The sequence below is a fragment of the Fukomys damarensis genome, unplaced genomic scaffold (assembly GCF_012274545.1).
Source record: "Fukomys damarensis isolate Sample0158 unplaced genomic scaffold, DMR_v1.0_HiC HiC_scaffold_36, whole genome shotgun sequence".
NCBI lineage: Eukaryota > Metazoa > Chordata > Mammalia > Rodentia > Bathyergidae > Fukomys > Fukomys damarensis.
Window position 1 is genome coordinate 29,361,120 of NW_022900948.1, and position 22,372 is coordinate 29,383,491.

The 22,372-nt window shown below is 43.1% G+C and overlaps 2 protein-coding genes across 2 annotated transcripts in view; one reads left to right on the forward strand and one right to left on the reverse strand.

The window, feature by feature from the left end:
* The window catches only part of Zfp37 (ZFP37 zinc finger protein), a 13,304-nt gene extending 2,211 nt beyond the window's left edge, over positions 1 to 11,093 (reverse strand). Inside the window, exons 1-3 of the mRNA XM_010639370.3 lie at positions 10,823 to 11,093; positions 5,204 to 5,330; positions 4,687 to 4,821 (exon numbers count right to left, since the gene is read on the reverse strand). Of these exons, the coding sequence (XP_010637672.1) occupies positions 4,687 to 4,821; positions 5,204 to 5,330; positions 10,823 to 11,029 (469 nt within the window). The 5' untranslated portion in view covers positions 11,030 to 11,093. The remainder of the gene's footprint in view (positions 1 to 4,686; positions 4,822 to 5,203; positions 5,331 to 10,822) is intronic.
* The window catches only part of Slc31a2 (solute carrier family 31 member 2), a 66,204-nt gene continuing 54,907 nt past the window's right edge, over positions 11,076 to 22,372 (forward strand). Inside the window, exons 1-2 of the mRNA XM_010639369.3 lie at positions 11,076 to 11,156; positions 12,460 to 12,547. The gene's annotated coding sequence lies outside the window, so the exon portion shown is untranslated. The remainder of the gene's footprint in view (positions 11,157 to 12,459; positions 12,548 to 22,372) is intronic.

The following is a 22,372-nucleotide window of genomic DNA, read 5'->3' on the forward strand; positions in this document are numbered from 1 at the left end:
AAAAAAAAAAAAAAAAAAAAAAAAGGAAAGAGAGAGAGAGATCTTGAAACTTGGGATAGAAGATGAAATAAACATAAGGACTATTATGACTTGTGAACAGATGTCCCCCCAAACTCTCACACAGTCATAGGTGGGGCTTTTCAGAGGTAGCTAGATGGAGTGTGTGACACTGGGATCAAGGGTGTGTGATTACTAAATCTATTGATTGGTTTGGCATAGTTCTGGGTGTGGATAATGGGAAGGCCCACTTGGGTGTACTACCCACCTTAAAGGCATGTAGCCTGGATAGAATATAAGGAACAAAAAGAAGACTGCTTCTCTTGCTTCACTACCTCACTGTTTTTCTGCCCCCTGCCTGCTATGAACTGTTTCTCCTCTGCAATGGCCCTCTGCCATGCTACCCTGCCTTGGAGCCAGTCAACTATGAACTGAAACCTCTACAAACTGTGAGCTACAATAAACATTCCTCCTCTATCTTTGGGTGTGGGATATTTTGTCTCAGCAACAAGAAAGGTAAGACAAGGAATATTAAACAGAGAATAAATGAAATTAAAAGAGCTATATTACTCCACCTTTGCATATTCAGTTGTAAACACATCTGGCTCAATCCAACATACCCAATGAGATTCTTCCTCCCCAAAATTTAGACTCTGAGCAGGCACAGTGGCATATGCTTGTAAACCCAGCTTCTTGGGAGGGTTGACACAGGATGATTACAAGCTTAAGGCCACCATGGGAAATTTTTTGAGAAACTATGTCAAAATAAAAATTTAAAAGGCCTGGGGGTGTAGCTCAGTGGCAAAGTGTTTGCCTAGCATGTGTGAGGTACTGGATCCAATCCTCAGCACCACAAAAAAAAAAAAATGACTTTATGTGGTCTCTACTCAGTGCTTGAGTTTTTAAAAAATGATACAAGACAAGCACTAGTGAAGCCATATTTTCCCTATGTAACCAAAAATCCTCAGGACAAAGATGAGGCATACATACACAGAGAAGCAGAAATACAATATTTTACATGCTTAATGACACTACTTATATAATTTCCATTCCCAGTGGCTTCTCAGTTCCCTGTTCCAGTTCCTAGTGAGATCTGGCTAAAATATCTGCCCTTAGATTACAAGGGCAGGTATATCCATAACCTCACCAGAAATTCTTCTGTCTAATAAGGCCAGCTAAAGTAAAACAGAATAGAGAATATATGAGCCTACCAAGGGATACAGAAAAGCTGATACACGACTGAGGAAATAAGCAGGAACAGGAACAAGTACTCCAATGCTACTGCACTGTTGTTACAAAAAAAAAGCACCCTCTAGTTCCCCAGTTCTCTGATGACTTTACAAACTAATAAAATTCACAGTAAAGAGCTCAGCAAACAAACTTTACAGCATCCGGATTTATAGTGTACATGTGCTCCAACAGTCTGCCATGGAACAAAGAACAAAGTTTGTTCTTGTCAGGTCATTACAGTTGCCAATTGTAAATGTTGCTTATTTACACCTCTAAGTAACTGATCATATTTTTATCCCATACATGACATAACTATATATTTTGAATTATATTCTGACTCACTGTTTTCCTTCTCTCAGACCATCACCCACACTGACAGGTGTAGGCAGCCATGTTTGCACTGTAAGATCCAACTTCAGGCTGAAAACAATTATCAACAATTATCGAAACACCAGGCCCTAAGTAGTCCAATGGTATTTTTCATCTAAGAATTTAGGGTTGAGATTCAAAGACTTCTGCTAGCTAACTATGGATGTTGTACATGTAAGCCTATAGACATAAGAACTGGAGCTGCCATCTGGGGGTGGCCTTTTTCAGCTATTATGTATGGAAAAGCAGAAAAACCTTCAAAATGAGAATTAAAAACACTGAAAGAGTCTCCATGATCTAAGAAAGTATAGAAAGAAAGTGAACAGCCACTGTTGTGGTAAAGGAAAAATAGGACAAAGTACAAACTGGACTTGATAAGAAACAAGTTGTGGTACCTGAATATACATAGCCAGAACATACTGTTATTTTAATGGAGGACATTTAGGGGATTAGTTTCTACGGAGTAGAACATCAGTCTCTGGAAGAACAGATATAGCAGGGAAACACAAAAGTGTAGTTCCTAGCTGCTTTTTATTTAGAAGTCATGAAATGCAGCACCCTAGGAGAGTTTAACAGAATCTCCCAGGTGCCATGACAAGACCATGTCTTCCAGTGCCCAAGGATGATGGGGAAGACGGAGGCAAATTTCATTCAAGGTAAAAAGAGATAAAAACTCAAAGCCTTCCCCTTGACATTTAATATTATAAAAACCTCTCGTGATGGGTTGGGCTGGTCACAACACCCCTCCACCAAAAGAGGATGGAATGCAGTAAAAGAAAAATGCACATGAGGGAAAGGAAGAGAATCTGAACTAGAAAACTGGTATAACAGGGTCACAATGGGAAGAGTTGAGTCTGGCAGAGTATTTGATTAGGGATGGAATCTTTTCTTGAATTTGAGATAGCAACTGAAACTATTACTTCAGTAATTACTAATTACTAATTGCTCCCTAGGCCCAGCAAATCACTGGAGGAAATAAAATATACTTTTCTTAAGAACCTCCAAAAATTACATAAGAATTTGAACCCAGAAAATAGTATAGCAATGATAAAGCTGTAACTCAGAATTACTTTTTCAGTTTTAACACCACATGTCAGCAAGAAAAATCATGGTGGCTAAACTACAGTCGTTAGTAGATGACTCAGAAATTCCACTGGTATCTGTTCATTTGTCATTTAAAGGATAGGTCCCTTTTCTCTCAGGAAATTCATAAGGATTTGGACAAATTGAGATTCAAGAAAACTTTAAAAGATATGGTAGATGTTCTGCTAATTTGCGGACTGTGGAGACATAAGTAACTGGATACTTTAATATTTGGTGGTAACATCCAAAATTCAAACAAATCCATCTAAGAATATGGACATGACTTGTGTGATGTCAGTGAGAACTGAAAAAAAAAGAAAAAAAAAACAAATGGGAAATGAGGAGCGCATGGTAACCTATAGAACACAGGACTAAAATCAGAGTAGACAGTGATAAAACAGGAAAGGTGAAAGGAAACTCTTAATTTATAAATAAAGACAAAGCCTTCCATTTCTGATACCTTAAGACTGTTTTATAAGTAGGTAAAACAGGCATGCAAACAAAGGAATTAGAGGTGTTCATCATATGTCACCAGTGTAGAATCAACAGCTTGTAACTACATAATGAATGATCTTTTTGAGAGAAATAGCAAAAAGAACAGGTAGTAAAAGACAAAACCTAAAAGTGAAAAGGAGGAAAAGATCATGAGTAAATAGTAAAGGAGCACTTAGAGACAGAGGATATGATCTGCATCAAGTGCTGCAATTAGGTGGACAAGAACCTGAGGCTAAACTATTACAGTGTGCACTGAAGGTAAGTAGTGATGAGTTCAGTCAGAAACACAGATAGAAGCATGGATCCTGCAGAAGGGGACTGCAGGGAGTAAGGATAAAATGAACATGATGATGTGTTACAGACCATAGGCCTAGATCATTTCACAGTCAAAGGAGAGAAATGGAAAGTCATCAGGGTAGAAGCATCATGCCAAGAGACATGGAAATAAGACAGGCCTAAGAATGTCTGAATACATAAAGAGATGATGTGATACCCTGAGGAACTGGAGAGTAGGTGGAGGAAGGGAGAAAAACTGAGCATAGAAAGAAAAGAGAATTTTCAAAACAATACTACTTTAGACAAGGTAAATAGGAATAAGACTGAGAGAAAAGCTAAGACGTCATCTGCAAGCTGAGCAATGGAGCACATGGTAAAGGAAAGAGGGTTATATGGAGGGACCAGGCATCTGAAGGGTTGGCACCAAAGGTTTAGAGCTCTGATTTTCACCTTTTTTCCTACCACAATCTGAATGGTATGACAAACTATATTACTGTTTGCTGTAGAAGGATTATCCCTCTCAGCTCCTCCAAAATGCATGGTCATTGAAACCATAGCACCTCTCTGCATGGAAAGATTATACATTCCAAGCCTGTCGAACTCAGTGGTGGCCAGGTGTCTTGCTCTGACCAATAAAATGGGGCCCAGTGGGATCTCTATCATTTATAAGCAGTGACTGTAAGAGTTACCATGTGGTGACACTCACCCCTTTTTCCCTCTGCTATGAGACCAGAATTTGCCAAACCAGAAATGCTCTTTCAGCTTAGGTCCCCAGTAAGTTAAGGGATTTGGGATCATTCCTTAAAAAAGCAAAATTTAGTCTAAGCTGACTAATAGAAATTGTGTAATCAAACTCTCCTAAGCAACACTGGCTCACTAGTACAACTGACCTCACATGGGAGCCCCTTCTATGCAGATTCACAAAAGGAAGAGATATTAGAATCTCCAAGGCTCAGAAATCTTTGTAGTTTGAACTCTTCTTTCCCTAGGAGATTCTGATATTCTTTCTACTTCTATTTCCTGGGTAAGAAAAACTTGTCTGAGATCTTTAAGATTTAAGAATAAGTAATTTAAGCCAGGGATTTAGCTCAGTGGTTCCGGTGCCTGCCTCACAAGTGCAAGGACCCGAGTTCGATCTCCGGTTTAAAAAAAAATTTTAAAAAAAAGAACAAATAATTTAAGAATAAACAGTTCTTTGAAGAATTCCATAATAACCACCAAAAACCAAAAACTTACTTCCACTGGCTCCTGTTTGCTTGGATCTTGCTAGTTTACTGAGATGATTTTGACTGGATCTTTTCCTCTTCCCTGACCATGCCTCTTCTCCTTTTTCCAATTTGCAGATCATGTCTGGTTTGGGAGCTTGGTACCCTGCTCATAGGAAATGGTAGAAATTGAGCATTAGAACAACAATCTCAGAAATCAAGCCCACTATTTGCACTTCAAGGTCTTTCAAGAATACATAGCTTCCGGGCTGGGGTGCCGCTGTCCACCTCGGAAGCACAAGGTCCTGAGTTCGATCCCTGGTACCAAAAAAAAAAAAAAAAAAAAGGAATACATGGCTTCTGTGGAAGCCCATGTACCTCAACTGAGTATACACCTGCTTTGAAGACATCGGTACAGGTATCCTGCCCTGTAACTAAAAGAGATTAAAACTCTTTGACCACCCCAAATCAAGGCCAAACTCATTTAAGGACTTCAATAAGAAGGTACCAGAGTGAATATATTTTGAATTATAAGGGGTTGTCCTTACCCACTGAGGCTAGGTTGCTGTAGTTCTCCAGCATTACATCCTTGTACAGGTCTCTTTGAGCAGGATCCAGTTTCTCCCATTCCTTCTGAGTAAAGGCCATAGTCACATCTCTAAGTGTTACTGATGCCTGTAATAGCACAGTCCAGTTCAGTCTAGTTTTACCCATATTCAGTGAATGATTTGGACAAGATAATTTGTTCTTACCTTGACCACTCACTGTTGACCACCATGGTCTGTAACAGTGGTGGTGAACCGCTAGCACCCTGGTTGTTATCATTGAAAGCTCTAAAAGGTTCACTATCATTGGTCTATAGGATACCTATTCTCTGCCTAGTAATGTACTTTTTAGAAGAAACAAAAGTCATACTAACACATTTGCCTATTGTATATTTGTTGAGGATAAACTCATATGAATATCAAAAGAAAGGAAGGAAGGAAGGAAGGAGGGAGAGAAGAACAGCCTATCTTTTGTTCTGTTACAAAGATAATTAAAGGCTATGAAGCAGTATTTATAGAGTTCAAAGGTAAAAGAATTGAGATGACCTTTATAATCCATCAAAAAATAATTTGTGCTTGGAAACAAAGTAAAACATTTTAGGCAGGTACAGATGCAGAAATTATACTACCTACATGCTTTAGATAGAAAGAGAGAGAGGGGAAGGGAGAGAGAAGCAGAGAAGGAGAAAAAGAAGAATCTTTAAAAGAAAAAATGGGATCAGAATAAAATTTTAACATTGGGAAAGACTAAATATATGAGAAAGCTATGAAAAGTAAAGCCAGTAAAATATCTGGTTAAATCTAAGTACTGTGATAATGTGCCTGTGGAACTATTATGAAAATATCCTTAAAATCAAGAAACATTATGTAAGAAAAATAAGAATGTTACTGAGGGGGTAGGAGGCAGAAGGGAGATTAAACATGTTGAAGCTGTCTTATGCAGGTGAGTGAAGGAGTTTCTGGAGTATTTTGATACCAATAAATATACATTTAAACATATTTATTTGACATTTAAAGATAATCTCTCACTCTCATAGACCACAAATCAATTACCTGCATGCATCAACCTCTAGTCACTGACTCCTAGTAACTCTCATTACTGTCACTCACCTCCCAATCACTGAGCTGGCACAGCACTATTAATCATCAAGCCTAAAATTCCAGAATGACCAACTCCAGCAAACCTCCCAAGCTCTCTAGGACACACAGATCTCAATTTCCCACAATCCCCAAGTCTTCATCCCATCCAGCCCTGATCAACGATGCCAAAAGAACTCTCAAACAATGGCTGTTACAGAAACGCTCATCCCTGTCAGCAAACTCCACCTTATCTTCACCCTCTTAGCCATTTCTGTCACCTGTTTGTTTTAACTAAAATCAACCTATGTCCTGAGGACCCTGCTTCCTTACAGTCATCTCAAGCAGAATTTATCTTTTAGTACTTCCCATGATCTATGTACCTCAGGGTCTGAAGATGAAGTAAATGATTACCTCAACCATTTGTCAATCATCTTCAAAATCCCTTTTGAGCATCACCAGACCTTAACCCAGTAGTCTTCCTTGGGTCAGTGATTCAATAGGAAAGGTCACAGGATTCATCATATAGCTGTATTCATAGCTAAGATTTATTACGGCAAAAGAATTCAGAGCAAAACCAGATAATCAGCATGGTATGAACTCCAGACAAAACCAGGCACAAGCTGGGCGTGGTGGCGCACGCCTGTGATCCCAGCACTTGGGAAGCTGAGGCAAGAGGATCGCTGTGAGTTCGAGACCACCCTGGGCTACATAATGAGTTCCAGGGCAGTCTCAACTACACAGTGAGATCCTGTCTCAAAAAACAAAAACAAAAAACAAAAAAACAAAAAAACAAAACTAAGCACAAACATCCAAGGGACCTCTCCAAGTGGAGTCATACAGGGCATGTTTAATTCTTCCGGGAGTGAGTTTTGGTAACACATCTACAATACTACCAGGCTACAGTTAAACGGGATTGTTAAATTTGATTGGCTTCAGAGTCACCTAGGGGATTAGTAAAGCACATTTCTGGGCGTGGCTGGGTAGGTCAGGGAGGTATGACCTTTGCTACTATCTGTGGTTCCCTGGCCCTCTCCTTTCTGGTTTTGTTCCTCTGCTCTGCTTTCTGGCCACCATTAAGTGAACAGTCCTGCTCCTTTATTCCCTTCCACCATGATGCTTCTGCCTTGGAACTAGCCAACCTTGGACTGAAACCTGTGAAACCATAAAGCAAATTAAACTTCTCCTTTAGTACTACTCGGCCATAAAGATTGATAAACAACAGACATTTATAACTAAAAGGATGGACCTTGAGACTACACTCTTAGGTGAAATAAATAGGGCACATGTCTGTAAATACGGAATTGCTTTTCTGGTGTGACAAATTTAAAGTGTAAGTGAGGATCAAAATGTATAATTGATACTGTGAAACAGGAAGAAAAGGTTCAAAGGGGAAAGAGAACTAGGAAGTGGTGTGGGGAAAAGGAAAAGGAAATAAACGAGAAAAGAAGGCAAAATGAAAACAAAGCTTTTGTAAATAGAGAGGGGTAGAAGGTAGAAAAGAGGGAAAGGAAATGGGAAGAAACAAGAATCAAGATATATCATGTACAGGTACAAATTCCTAATGATGAATGTGATCATAATGTATAACTAAAAATGTACCAATAAACATAATTAAAAAAATAAAAATAAATCTCTCTTTTAACCGCACATGTTGGCATTTTGTCCCAGTGATGAAAAAAAACTAATCTAATCAGGAAAGTTTATAAGAAACTTGGTACCCAAGGTTTTTACTGGGGACTTGATCATGTAAGGACTCTCTGCACAGACTTACAAAAATTCTAGACTTCTGAAGGAAAGCAGCACAAACCATACTGCCAAATCTTATTGGCTAAAGAGAGCCACTTATCAATCCTGAAAACAGTGGGAACACTCTTAACATCTAATTTCCTTGATGCCAGCGATAGGTCAACCTTGCAAGCAGCCTTGTCTAAGCATGTCAGTCCTTGTCCCTCTTCTGTTCCTTGAACTGCCTTCTCTTCCCAGATGATCTGAGACAATCTAATGGCTTTAAATACTATCTTTATGCTGCAACCTTTCAAATCTGGTTTCCTAGCCCATTACACTTGGATGTGTAATGAGCAGTTTAACGGCTTAAAACAGAACCAGTCACGAACCCTTCTCATTTCCTTCCACTAATCTGGTCTTCAACACTACACTTTCTCAGGAGATGAAGTCACCATCCATCCCATTCCTGAGTCCAGAAGTCTAGATGTAAATCCTGATTCTTCTCTTCCTTTATGATCCATATCAATTCATTAGTAAGTCCTATAAGCTTATGTCCATATGTATTTTGAATCTGATTTCTTTTCATTTTTCTACTACAATCCTATTCTAAATTATCATCATCTCTTGCCTTTGACCATTTCCATAAACCTCTAACTGACCTTCTTGTACTTACTTTGGCCCTTTGCAGTCCATCTTCCTCAGAGTAGACATAATGATCTTTTTAAAGTATCAATCATATCAGAGTGCCCCTGCTTAAATTTAATGGTTTCTCACTGTAATTACAATAAAATCCAAATTCTGACCCTAGTCACTAAGATCCAATAATTTAGTACTTCTTACCACTTTGATTTGATTTCACATCTTTCTACTTTCCCTCTGAGTATGTTCCAATAACATTAATCTTCCTCCTGTTTCTTAAGCACATCAAGTTCACTCCTACCTCAGGGCCTTTGCTGTTGTTGGTGCTCCTTTTACTTTGAACACGATTTCTTCAAATCTCTTCAGGGCAACCTCCTTGTCATCATTTACATTAAACCTGTCATTTCCTCAGAAAGGTTTTCTAGGACTAACTTGGCTAAAACCACATTATAATTACCCTAATTATAATAGCTCTCTACCACATTACCTCTTTTTATCTCATTTGTTTATTTTTTTATTGTCACTTTCCTATTTTGAGACTCCAAAAATATTGAGGGAGAGACTATAGCTCTGTTTCCTAATGTATTCAGCACTTAAAACACTCCTTAGCATCAAATAGGTATTCATTTTACAATCTGTTCCTACAGGTTTCCAAACACTGACATCCAACTTTTCACCAACCACTAATCTTTGCAAACTTCCATTACTTATAGAACCCAACTATTTTCCCAAATAGCATTATCTCAGATCAATCATTGACTTCCATAACACTTCAATCACTGACCCCTAAGGAACCTTCCATCACTAAACCCTGTCATCCCCCAATCCTGCAATCCTGAGGGGCCCCCTCAGGATCCTAAATTACTAACCACCTCATCACTAAAAGTTCAGTGGACACCACCTAATTATCAGTGACCATCTTTTCTTCCCAAACAACTTACAACCATCTGCCAGACCCACAGACACCTCAAAATTGACTCCCTAACATTCTACAAACCACTGTCCCACCCCATACTCAGGTTCTCCCTCTACTCATTTTAGCACACTCATCACTGGCTCTCAAAGACACTGCTAATCAGACTTCCACAAACACTACCATCGCTGACCCTGCAAGGCCCCAATCTCTGATCCTTACTCAATTCTCATCACCCAAATCCTCAAACTCCCCAACACAGCCCACTTTAACAGTCCAGTCTCTAACCACCACAGGTGCCCATACTCCCTTGGTTCAGACATTCTGAAAGAATAAAGGTGTCTCCATATTGCCCCTGAGATGAACCCCAGGGCAAATCTGTTGGACCCCCCCCCCAAGCCGTTAACCGCACAATCTATTTTAGCAACCTGTGTTTTTGCAGCAATCTGTTTTTGCAACCTTGTTTGCTCAACTCAGACATGTTCAAGAAAAACCACAAGATGTACCCGGTTATCGCCCCCACCCCCTAACTGCTGTCTTTGCTTCTGTAAGCTGAGCTTTGCTACCCCTCAGTTCCCCATTTATGGCCCTATAAAAAGCCAAGTTGTTTTCAGGTTCGGGGCTCCCCCTGTGTTTTTGCAGCAATCTGTTTTTGCAACCTTGTTTGCTCAACTCAGACATGTTCAAGAAAAACCACAAGATGTACCCGGTTATCGCCCCCACCCCCTAACTGCTGTCTTTGCTTCTGTAAGCTGAGCTTTGCTACCCCTCAGTTCCCCATTTATGGCCCTATAAAAAGCCAAGTTGTTTTCAGGTTCGGGGCTCCCCTCCCTTTGAGAGTGGGGTCCACGAGCGTAAATAAATTTCTTCTAGTCCTCTGGACTTTCTGTCTCCCTGCCGGTTATTCTCATCTGGTCTAACAATTCTAAATCACTAAGCCTCACAGACCTTCCCAGTCTCTGACACATCACAAAGCTCCATTTCTGATCCCCTAGCTTTCTCAACCCTGACTTGTCAATGCCTCCCGCCAACACTATCTCCGCAGATCCCTCAAAACACTGTTTCCTAAAAGAAGCAATCCCTGACTCCGTACACCCCTACTACCACCGACCCAGATCCCCCTCACAACACTGATCTCGGAAAAGACTCTCCGGCTTCGACCCCAGCAATTCCCAAATCTTGCCTTCAGAGACTACAGAAACATGCCAAGCACTGACGACCTCTGAGCGCCAAACTGCCCCCCCCCCCCACATTACCGCCCTCACCGCGAGGCTGCCCTCAGGCTTGGACAAGGCCATCTCCGGAGGATGCCCGGCCTCGTCAGCAGTTCCCGCACTCTTCTGGTCCACAGTCTCTGGCTTTGTCAGGATCCGGTTGCCGCTGGAGGCCGACATGGCATCCAGATCCATCACGGCCTCAGCCGGCCCTACGGCCGCGATGGCGGCGCCCATAGTGCCTGTGGATACGGCCATGTTGGGACAGCTCAGCCGTACAGGCGCGGGGACCTCTGGGAGGTAATCCCGGTGCTGAGAGAGAGTCCTCGCGATGGCGCTGGAGCGGCGAGATCGGAGAGGCGGAAACTGCTCAGTTACATTCACGGTAAAGAGGCTTTGCCTGGCACCTCGGCGTTGGTACTCAGATGTTTCACATTAGTAATTCTATTTACAGAGTCTAGAGTTCCTTTTCCTAGTAAGTCAGTACAGCCGGAAAACTCAGGAATCACTGTACCTAGTGTGAACTTCAGAGAGCTAATGATGACAAAAGAAATTAGAGGGAGAAAAGCCCAATCAGACAAATACCATTGTTTATAGGGAGAGGATGTTAATCTTTGGGATATTTGATAAATTCTTTCATTTAGTGGTATAAGAACAATAAGGAAACAATGAAGCGGCAGGTTAAGCGCACACACTGCTCTTCTGTCGGAGCTCTGGTTTGGTAGGGGAGATTTCAGCAGAATAACCAGGCAAATGGGGCAGAAATAATTTCCTAATGTGCTCTTTCACTGCATTCACTGAACAATTATTTGATGAGCTTTTATTCACCAACTATGTACAGTTGAGGTGCTGAGATATATGCTAGGTACTGGAGCAAGTCCGGAAAGACGCAGCCTGCCTTCCCTTGCTGTGAGGCCTACAGATTTTCTCACCTTCTGCTTGGGTGAATAAAGGATGGCTAGTGGTTGCATCCACTGTCTCTGTTCTCAGTCTTTTATCTGAATATAATTCTCAGTACTTCTTCACAGAGCTCATAAGAAAGACTTTCATAGGTTGCCTTCAGGACAGTTTCTGCCTAGTCTCTCTAAGGTATTGCTGATATTTCTTTCTTTCTTTCTTTCATTCTTTTCTCTCTCTCTCTCTCTCTCTCTCTCTCTCTCTCTCTCTCTCTCGCGTCTCTTTCTGTCTCTCCCTCTCTCCCTCTCTCTCTCCCTCAGTTTCTATTTCTTTTAAAACAATCACAACAGGGGCAGGGGATTTAGCTCAGTAGTTCTGCCACCTGCCTCACAAGTGCAAGGTCCCGAGTTGGATCCTTGGTACAAAAACAAAAAACAAACAAAAAACACACACGTGATCAGAACATTTTCCCTAGTCTTTTGGCATCAAACCTAGGAGCTAGCAAGGTGTGTTATAAATTAAATATTGTGGTAAACAGACTTTTAATATGGCTCCCGTTATCTCTTTCCTCTCGTGTTAAATATCCTTTCAGTAGCCCCCCCACCTTTGGTGCAAAAGAAAGCTGTAATTTGAGGAAATACCATGTTAGTGACATAATGAGGTGAATCTTGAAGAGACTAGACCTTTCTTGTAGGCACAGATCCTAAATGTGGGAGGAGATACGGAGGAGGTCATATGCCAAGGACCTGAGTGAAGCCCCTGAGAGCTGACAGTGTTTTTTCTGCACCTAGCAAAACAACAAGGGACTCATTCCTACAACTGCAAGGAAACATCTGCCAATGAACCGGGAACATATTTTTCTCCAAGGGAACATCTAAAGTAAGTCACAAGCCAACCAATGCCTTGATTTTAACTTTGTGAGACACTGTGCAGAGTCCAGCAGTCTGGGGGAGCATTTGCCAGAGAAACAGAGTCAATGTTGCATATAGAGAGGGTCTATAAGGAGATTTATTATGGGAATTGGCTCATGAGAGTATGGGGGCTAAAAAGTCCCACAATTCTCCATCTGCCATTTGGGGAACCAGAAAAGCAGGTGGTGTAATTCAATGTCTGAAGGCCTACGTGGAGGATGGAGGACAGCTGGTTTAAGTCCCAGAGCCCATAGACTTCAGTGTCAGAAATCAAAAGATCAATGTCCCACCTCCAGAAAAAAGAGAATTCATTTATCCTCTGCCTTCTTTCCTATCAGGCCATCAACAGAATGAATGATGTCCACCCAGCGTGGTAATTAATAACATGGCCATTGTCTGCCCTCAGACACCTTCGCAGTTACATCTAGAAAGATTTTACCAGTTCTGTGGGCATCTTTTAGTTTAACAAGTTAACATGAAAAATTAACCCTTACACCAGCCATACCATGCTCAGACTTCCAATCTCTAGAAATGGTGAGATGATAAATTTGTGTTGCTTTAATCCTCTGAAGTTGGTGATAATTTGTTACATAGTATTACCATCTATCCAGCTTTGAGCAATTGCTTCTTCTCCACCTCAAATATGATCCTGACTTTGTTTCTGATATTTACCCCTGATCAGGTCTAAAGCCCATGTTTTTGGTACTAGGGATCAAACTCAGGACCTTGTGCTTGCGAGGCAGGTGGCAGCACCACTGAGCTAAATCCCGGGCCCCCTACATCCCACATTTTTAAAGAGAGGCTTCTGTTCTCTATTTCCTCCCAGATAGAGAGACAGGCCAGATTCTCCAGTCTCTTCTTCTTCTTCTTTTTTTTTTTCCTTCTTTTAACATCAGTTTTCTCTCACAAGTCTGAACAAATTCCAACATATTTACAAAATAATACCATTCTAAATCTTAGGTTTGCCTAGCTATTTTGGTTCTAGTATTTGGCTGGCATCTATAGGCACCCTTTAGCAGAGGGAAGGATGGGATGAAGAGAAAGAGGTGGGTGGGAAACCATAGAAAAGGTAAAGGTAAAGATGATCCTTGCACTGAAGAAGAGGAAAGGAAGACCAAAGTTGGAAAGAGTAAATGAGGGACGGAAAAGAGGTCGTGAGAATTAGGCATAGGACGGTGACCAGCAACTTTTCAATTTACTGATGAGATTCAGTCACTTAACAACGGGCATTCCTAGTTCAGGATAAAAATAGAAACTCTTACAGTTTGATTCACTTAAAGACCATAAAGATCAATGTGTGGGTTGTACATTTATGTGTGAATTTTTGTATATAATAAGACACTTTCAAGTGAGTAAAAAAATAGTAATATCAGAGAAACACCTGGAAAATTGTGTATGCTTTTTATAAACTCTATTATCTCCTCTGATGTCAGCTGACTGTAACATGCTACAATTCTAGGTATCTAAGTTTCTAACTCTGGCTCTGGATCATGGGGAATTTTTTCAGGGGAGGTTATGGTGGCAGGTTGAGACAGGCTCTCATTATGTAGCCTAGGCTGGCCTTACACGGGTGAGGCCCTCCTGCCTCAGCCTCCCAAGTGCTGGGATGACAGGTGTACTCCAGTGTACTCAGCTGGGAATTTCTTGTGGTAGTCTCTAGGAAATACCCTGCAAACTGATTCTGTGTGAAGGAAAAGGAGAACGGCGTGATCCCCTATATCAGTGCTTCCCATCCACTCATTCATACAATATAGCTCATTATTCCACAATAACGAAGGGAGGCGGAACCCTGAAACAGAGTCTGGATTTTCCTGAGACAGACCGGTCGCCAGGGCTGCGCAGCCAGCGGGGATCCCGCGTGGACGAGCGCCGGGTACGGGTCGAGCCAGGCGCCCAGCGAGGTAGCGGTAGCCAGAGACACCCAGGTGGCACCAGCGAGCCCACGAGTCGCGCCTCCCGTGCACCGTTGTGGTTGATCTCTGGACAGCCACAGCAGCAGCAGCGGCGGCAGCGGAGGCCTCTGGCGACAGGGGTGGGCGGCGCTTTGGAGAGGCTGTCAGGCCTCAGGGTGTCCCGGCTGCGCCTCGGTTGGGTCCTCCTGCCCTTAGAGCGCAACGCTGTACAGAAGCTGCGCGCCAGACACAGCAGGAGGGGCGAGACCTGACGTGGTCATTTGGGACTGATTTCCAAGGTCAGCGCCCGTCTCCCAGCCCTCATCAGCAGACTGAACTCCGCCGGTGTCACCCGCAGGATACCACCAGAATCAGCCCTGGCCTCCTCCCCAGTGCAGAGTCGGCCGCTCAGGCGGCACCCTCACCCCACCTCTCCAGACACCCAGCTGGGGAAACTTACGCTTCTGTAGTTCTGTGGGCTCTGGTGGGCTCCCCCTTGTCACTTACTCTCTGGCTGGGGATGGTCCTGTCTTCGTCTTTCTTCAAGGCTGCCGTTTTCTCTGTGGTGACTGCAAGGAGGCTGTCAAGGATTCTGGGCTGCTTGTCCCTGAGACCCCGGCCCTGATCCCATCTGCCTCTTGTCAGCTGTGGGTGAGAAGAAGTCATCACTCAATGGGCCGGACCTGTCTCTGGAAGTCTTGAGGTGATGAGGACTAACCAACAGTGACAGAATCCAGCATAGCACCACCCTTCTTAGACCTTCCTCCGCTCCTCCACACCTGCCAAACCCAGCACCTCAGGACCTGGCCTTCCCTCTGATTTCTGATATTCCCGAGATGCCTAGCCCGCTCCAGCGAGCACTCCCAAAAATCTAGATCCAGAGCCGGGCTCAACTAGTAGAGCCACTAACCACAAGGGAGCAGGTCTTCACCTTGGGCTTCCCCTGCTCTCTGGCGGTGTGGAGGGCACATTAACTGGAGCCTGCTGCCTTACCCAGACCTACCTTGTGTTTCCCCAGTTCATGCAGCCCTCTCCCAAAAACTATCAGCACAAAAAATAATTTAAAGCCCTACCTTGTCTCCTCCAAGAGCCCTCCCGGGTCCTGGGGAATCGAGTGCCTCTGTTTTCATAGCTGTCACCTTCTTTCTTCTCTGTAAATGATGTTTCCTTTGGAGCAATTACTTCTATATTCCCACAAGAGCGGTGTTTACTCTGAGTTCTCACTGCCAGGGCTCCTAATACTTAAAAGTACCCTCTAGTTCAGGCTGCCACCTGACCCTCACTTCTGGCTGCCTCAGTGGTCCAACAGGAAATAAACAGGTAGGAGAGGGGATGGGTTTAAGACCCCACGTCCCCTAGGAGATTGTCCCAGGATTATCAACCACACCTAAGTAAGAAGAAGGACTTGATCAGAGTAGGCAGGTTTTATGTTGTGTGTGTGCATTCTTTCTTGGTCCCTGCAACTCTGTCTCTACTAATTTATGAGTATTTTTCCTGGGTGGAGGAAGAAAAGGTAAATCTGTTCTCAGTTCTGAGTTTATTTCACAGAAAGTGCAATATTTTGTTGTTGCGTGTTGAAGTACTCTTTGTTGGTTGCAGCATTTCTACATGTCCTCGTGTGTACTCTTATGCAGCAGGCCAGCAAATGTTCTGTGGAAAAAGAGATGGGACATCTTTAAGACTCTATTATTTGTGTAGTTACTAAATAAAAAATTTGAGACCAAGTATCTCTGAAATAGTTTATTGAGTTGTGACAGATAGTGGCCAACAATAAAAGGCCCAGTCCTGGGACAAATTCCCTAAGCTACCAGCAGTAGAGCCAGATAACAGTTGAGAAAATGTCCACCAGATTTAAGGAGCAGGGTATTTTATAATGCAAATTTGGGTGGATAAAATATAAATTGTTTACATTAAACCTACATTGGATATAGATCTAGATAAAGGGCAGAACAATGTGAGGTGGGCAAGTCTTGGGATAGGAGGATGGTCCATAAAGAAGGCGCTTTGTTTTTATTTTTTGTTTTGTTGTGTTTTGTTTGAGACAGGGTCTCACTATATAGTTGAGACTGACCTGGAACTCATTATGTAGCCCAGGCTGGTCTCGAACTCACAGTGATCCTCCTGCCTCAGCTTCCTGAGTGCTGGGATTACAGGTGTGCACCACCACACCAGGCAGTGGGATTTTGTTATTTCTTGGTTGGTTTTAAAATCAAAACACAGTGTTGCAGAGCCAGGGATTGGCACAAGGACCTGAGTTCAATCCCTGGTACCAAAACAAAAAAAAACCACAATGTTGCCTTCGCAGGTCATCTTCAGAATATAGGGGAAAAAAATACAGAGCAGTGTTTTCTTTTTCTTTGTTGATTTAACTTGAAACTGTCACTTGAAATAAACTCCTCTCTACCCTCCCTTCATCCTTTGGACTGTCACTTACTTTAGGACCTCACAGAATTCTCTCATTACTGTCTCTGTGACAACTACTTGGTTCTGCCATCGTGGTGGGAATGTAGCCATTGACAGGGAGGAAGGAAAATATGTGGGTTATATTCCAATTAATAATAAATACAGAAACAGGCAGCAGGACATATTCAGCCACAGGGCTGTAGTTGGCAGACCTCTGGTTTCTATGGCATTAGATTTTGAATTCATTACACGGAGCTTCCACATGCTATTTCCTGTTTATTTCTCTCTGATAGAAAAGTACAGACGTATAGACAGTTGCCAATTTACAGGGTTACAGCTTAAGATTTTTCCCACATCGCCATGGTATGCAAGTGATATTCATTCTCTATGAATACTGTAGGGCTTCCCATTTTGAATGTTGACCTGCTCCTTGAGGTTGTAATAAGCCGTAAAATAGTGTTTGAGATTCAGGGCAGTGGCAGCAAGTCTCAACTGCTCGAGAGCTGTGGGACCACAAGGGCAAATAACAATTTGCTACTCATTTTTGAGTATATGTATTTTATAAGCAATACTTAACATTTTAATATAAAATAGGCTTTTACTCACCTATAGATCAATAAAAGTGTTCTGGGCATGTCTATGGTAGGCTCAGAGGTCGAGCCCTGCTGTGTGACAGGTAGGGTATATGAAATGCCTGTATGCTCTCTCCTGGGATGCTTCATCCCGGAAAAATCACAGCTAGAGAGCTGGCACTCTTGTTATATCAGGGATACTACCAGAGCTCTATTCTGGAGATTTCTCTTTTTATCTATATTGACAGTTTCTAGAAAGCCTCCATCATGGGGTTTAGAGTCTTTAAGGTCTTTGGATCTATAGTACTCTTTAAGGTAAATGGTCTGGTTTAGATGAAAAACATCCTAGCCAGGAGTGGTGGTATACACCTGTAATCATGGCGTCTGGGAGACTGAGGCAGTGGGCTGCAAGTTCAAGTCCAGCCTGGGCGATTTAGCAACTTAAGATCCTGCCTAAAAATAAAAACTGTTCTGGGATGTAGCTCAGTGTGAAGGTCTTGTATTCACACACACACACACATGATGTCAGTGTGAGGGTCTTGTATTCACACACACACACGATGTCAGTGTGAGGGTCTTGTATTCACACACACACATGATGTCAATGTGAAGGTCTTGTATTCACACACACACGATGTCAGTGTGAAGGTCTTGTATTCACACACACACACATGATGTCAATGTGAAGGTCTTGTATTCACACACACACATGAAGTCAGTGTGAAGGTCTTGTATTCACACACACACACACGATGTCAGTGTGAAGGTCTTGTATTAACACACACGTCAGTGTGAGGGTCTTGTATTCACACACACACACGAAGTCAGTGTGAAGGTCTTGTATTCGCACACACACGATGTCAGTGTGAAGGTCTTGTATTCACACACACACGATGTCAGTGTGAAGGTCTTGTATTCACACACACGATGTCAGTGTGAGGGTCTTGTATTCACACACACACATGATGTCAGTGTGAAGGTCTTGTATTCACACACACGATGTCAGTGTGAAGGTCTTGTATTCACACACACATGATGTCAGTGTGAAGGTCTTGTATTCACACACACATGATGTCAGTGTGAAGGTCTTGTATTCACACACACGATGTCAGTGTGAGGGTCTTGTGTTCACACACACACATGATGTCAGTGTGAAGGTCTTGTATTCACACACACACGATGTCAGTGTGAAGGTGTTGTATTCACACACACACATGATGTCAGTGTGAAGCTGTTGTATTCACACACACATACGATGTGTTCAAAGGAGAAGGAGATTAAATGATGTGGCACTAACCACATCATTGACCACTGATGACTTCATCACTAAATGTGCTGTTAGAAGGTTGGGCCGGGTTTAGTGAAGTAGGTCACCAGAAGCACACCCTTGAGGGTACATCTTTCCTCTGGCTCTTCCTCTAGTCTCTACTTCCTGGATTCCATGAATTGAGCAGCTTTCCTTCACTGTGCCTTTCTGCCATGATGTTTCTTCCTGGTAGTGAGCTTACCATGGATGGAAACCTTTGAACTAGAGACCCCAAATAAACCATTCCTTTCAGCTATGGGTGTTAGATAATTTGTCCCAGTGTGGAAAGCTGACCAATATGGTGAATAAAGTGCAACTGTGAGCTCTTTCCCAGTCCGCTATTGATTTGTCATCAACCAATTATTCAAAGTCTTACTCCATAGCTGGGTCTCTGATATTTCTTTCTTTTCTTTCTTTCTTTTTTGTTTTGTTTTGTTTTTGTTTTTTTTTTGAGACAGGGTCTCACTATGTAGGTGAGACTGACCTGGAACTCACTATGTATCCCAGGCTGGTCTCGAACTCACAGTGATCCTCCTGACTCAGCCTCCTGAGTGCTGGGATTACAGGCATATGCCCTCACACCCGGCTTGACACCCAAGGAGCTCAGCAAGAAGTGATACTGAACAAGAGTCTATCAACTACTAAAGTGAGAGGACCCAAGGAAACTTAGTAGGAGAAGATGAACTGGGGATTGCAAGATTTGAACCATCAGACCCATGGAGAAGGTCATCCTGCTCAGGAGAGAGGATTGCAGTATCTGGGAAAAAAAGATGCTCAGTTCCTGCTAAGTCCTCTATCAAAGCGTAACTTATAAAGCAGGATAAGGTCTTTGCATCAGTTTTCAGAAAGAAAGAGAGACAGGATGAAAGACAAAACATATCCAGAACAAAAAGCTAGAAGGAGTAGGCCTTTGCACAGGGCTCAAGTTCCCCAGAGATAAGAGGTGTCTCTGTAGGAAAAGGAGAATTGGACTCAGAACGAGTCAGTCACTGGCCAGTGTTGAAGAGCTGAGGTGCAGAACTGATGCAAGAAAAACATAAGCACCATCCAAGGACGATTACAAAGCCCAGAGAGCGCTCAGAGACAGAGATTTCTGTAACTACAAGGCTTTCGAGTTCCTGAAGAGAGAGCAGGCTGAGATCTGCATGCTGCAGCCTTCAGACAGACTCTGAGAGTCTCCACACTCCAGCAGCAATCAGGTGACAGGCAGCTCTGAAAACCCTGTGGTTCCAGAGTGATCAACTTGACACAGTCCAATTCCATGGATCCTGGAGCCTATGTCCCCAGCAAGGTTCTGGCAGCTTGACCCAAGGATTCAAGATCCATTAAGCCACCCTCATGCCTTCCCAGGCTCTGTCACTGAAGACTGCTGTTTCCTTAGTCCACTTCTATTCCCATCCATCTTCTATTCTCTCAGCAACACGTCTCTCAGAGAGATGTTTGACAAATGGACGATATTGTTTATGTTTCACCTCCTTTGGAGATTTTTGTCTCTGTTTCCCACAAACTGTGATAGTCAAACATAGGAACTTGTTTCTTCCAAAAGGACAATAGCTTCTTCTGTCCATGCCAGGCTTGGGGGGAATTTCCAGCATCTCAGAACCGAGTTTAGAGAAAACAGAGGTCAAGTCCAGCTCTTATTGATGACTTTCACTGCTCAGGATAAGAAAGGGGTTCTGGCAGTGCATTGCACACTCACCTCCATCTCCCTATCATTTGTACTGATGAATGTTGGGTTGATAGCCTGACCAGTTACCAGGGGATGCCTGGTTGTCTGAATGAGGGTACAGCAGAGAATGAAAGAATAATATACAAAAGAACAAGGAATAAAGACCCACAAATGATAGTTTATTACGTGGGGGGGGGGCTGGGAATTGATCTTAGCTCTCTTCTGGCTAAAGACCACCTGATCCGAATGCAGGACTTGCCATTTGAAGGATGGCCGCAGTGCTTCTGGCCTCGTCTTGCAGGCTGCTCAGCCCCCAGTAGCCACCTACAAATGATCCACGTGAGTCTTCTCAGGCCTCCACGCTCATGTCCTCCAATCAAGAGTGCAGAGGGTCACTGCTGAAAAGACAAGAAGCACAATAAAACGGGCTCAGCTAAAGGAGGCTCACATTTCCTGTGAATCCCCCAGAAATAAGCAGAGAACAGAGAGTCACTGGAGCCCCCTGATGACCCATAGAGCACAGTGCAGAGGTCCTAGGCATAGCCTCACTTGGGGGAGTTTTTACTACCATCTGCTAATTTCATCTTTCTTCTTCAGTCATCATTGGAAAGTTAGGTCTTTCTATTCTACCAACCAGGCAGGCAGACAGAGTGACTGATGTACATGAATAACAGTCATGACGTGCAGTTTCATGTCCGGGGTTTTAACTGCTACAATCCTCATTTTGATGTTTGTATTTGTCCAGTGGGAGCTCCTTTCCCAGTCTTCGGCATCCTCTGCCCATGTCTTCAGCTGCATGTGATCTCCTCTTGCTTTTCTCTACACCTGATGTTCCCAGGTTCGTCCCATGCAATCCCAGCGCAGCCTCCTCCTCTGTCACTGTCTCTAGGACCGAGTCCCTTTGGTGGAGATTAGTTGTTGCCACTAAGATCAGCAAACTCATCAAAGTCATTTCCATGCAACTAGTAACCAAGTCACATAAATCACCCCTTTCTTTTCTCATTTAGCTTTACACCACCTTTAGTGAGGTTTTAAGCACAGGAGAATGTTAACATGAAGAAATTCAGCAGCAAAAATAAGGACAATGGGCTTTCAGAAATGACAATATTAGCTTACTTTTTAGACCTGACATTTACCCCTAAAATCTCAACCCTTTACAAAATCTATGTCCAGGACAGGGGTTAAACACAACATTTTAAGGGGCTTCCAAATGACCTAAGTCATCAAGGACAATGTGCTAATGTGATCTTTTACAGATCAAATTGAATGGTGAACATTTCACAGTGAGCAAAACATTGACATTTTCAACAAATCCAGGGCCTTGCCCAGTCAGTGAAATACTCTGCAACTTCTACAAGTGCAGGCCTATCAGAAAAGCCGATTTTCTTAAGTATATAAAGCTGTCTTGGCAAAAACAAAAAAAACAAAGTTCTCACTTCCTGAATGTCTCAGACACCTGCTGCTCAGCACTGTCCCAAAGAGGTGGGAGCTCCTCCCTGCTGTCCCAGGGGTCTCACCATTGGGAAGTCCTGGCCACCTTCTGTCCCCTAAATTTACAGCGGCCTCCAGGGAGCTCGGGCCTCCTCCAGAGGGGCGAAGAGCTGCGTAGACCTGCGCCCCAAGGGAGTCGAGTTTTCTGCACTGGCGTGTCCTGAAATCCTGTGTCAGCATGTGGGGCCAGAAGAAATGTCTGTCTGCAGTCTGGACATAAACTGAGGTTGAGAGTGGGCGACAGAACTGGTATAAACACACAACACCCAGGGGCATTCTCAGAAGTGTCTGGTGATCTCTCAGGGGACCTCAGGGGCCCGGGACAGGTGGAGGTATCTTCCCAGGGTGGCACACAAAATCACACAGCCTTAAGCAGCATTTTTTGGAAATGGGACTGTTCCAGAATTTTTTACTCTAGGAGGTTCTCAGAGGGGCCCGCAAGCCCCAGAGCCGCCACAAA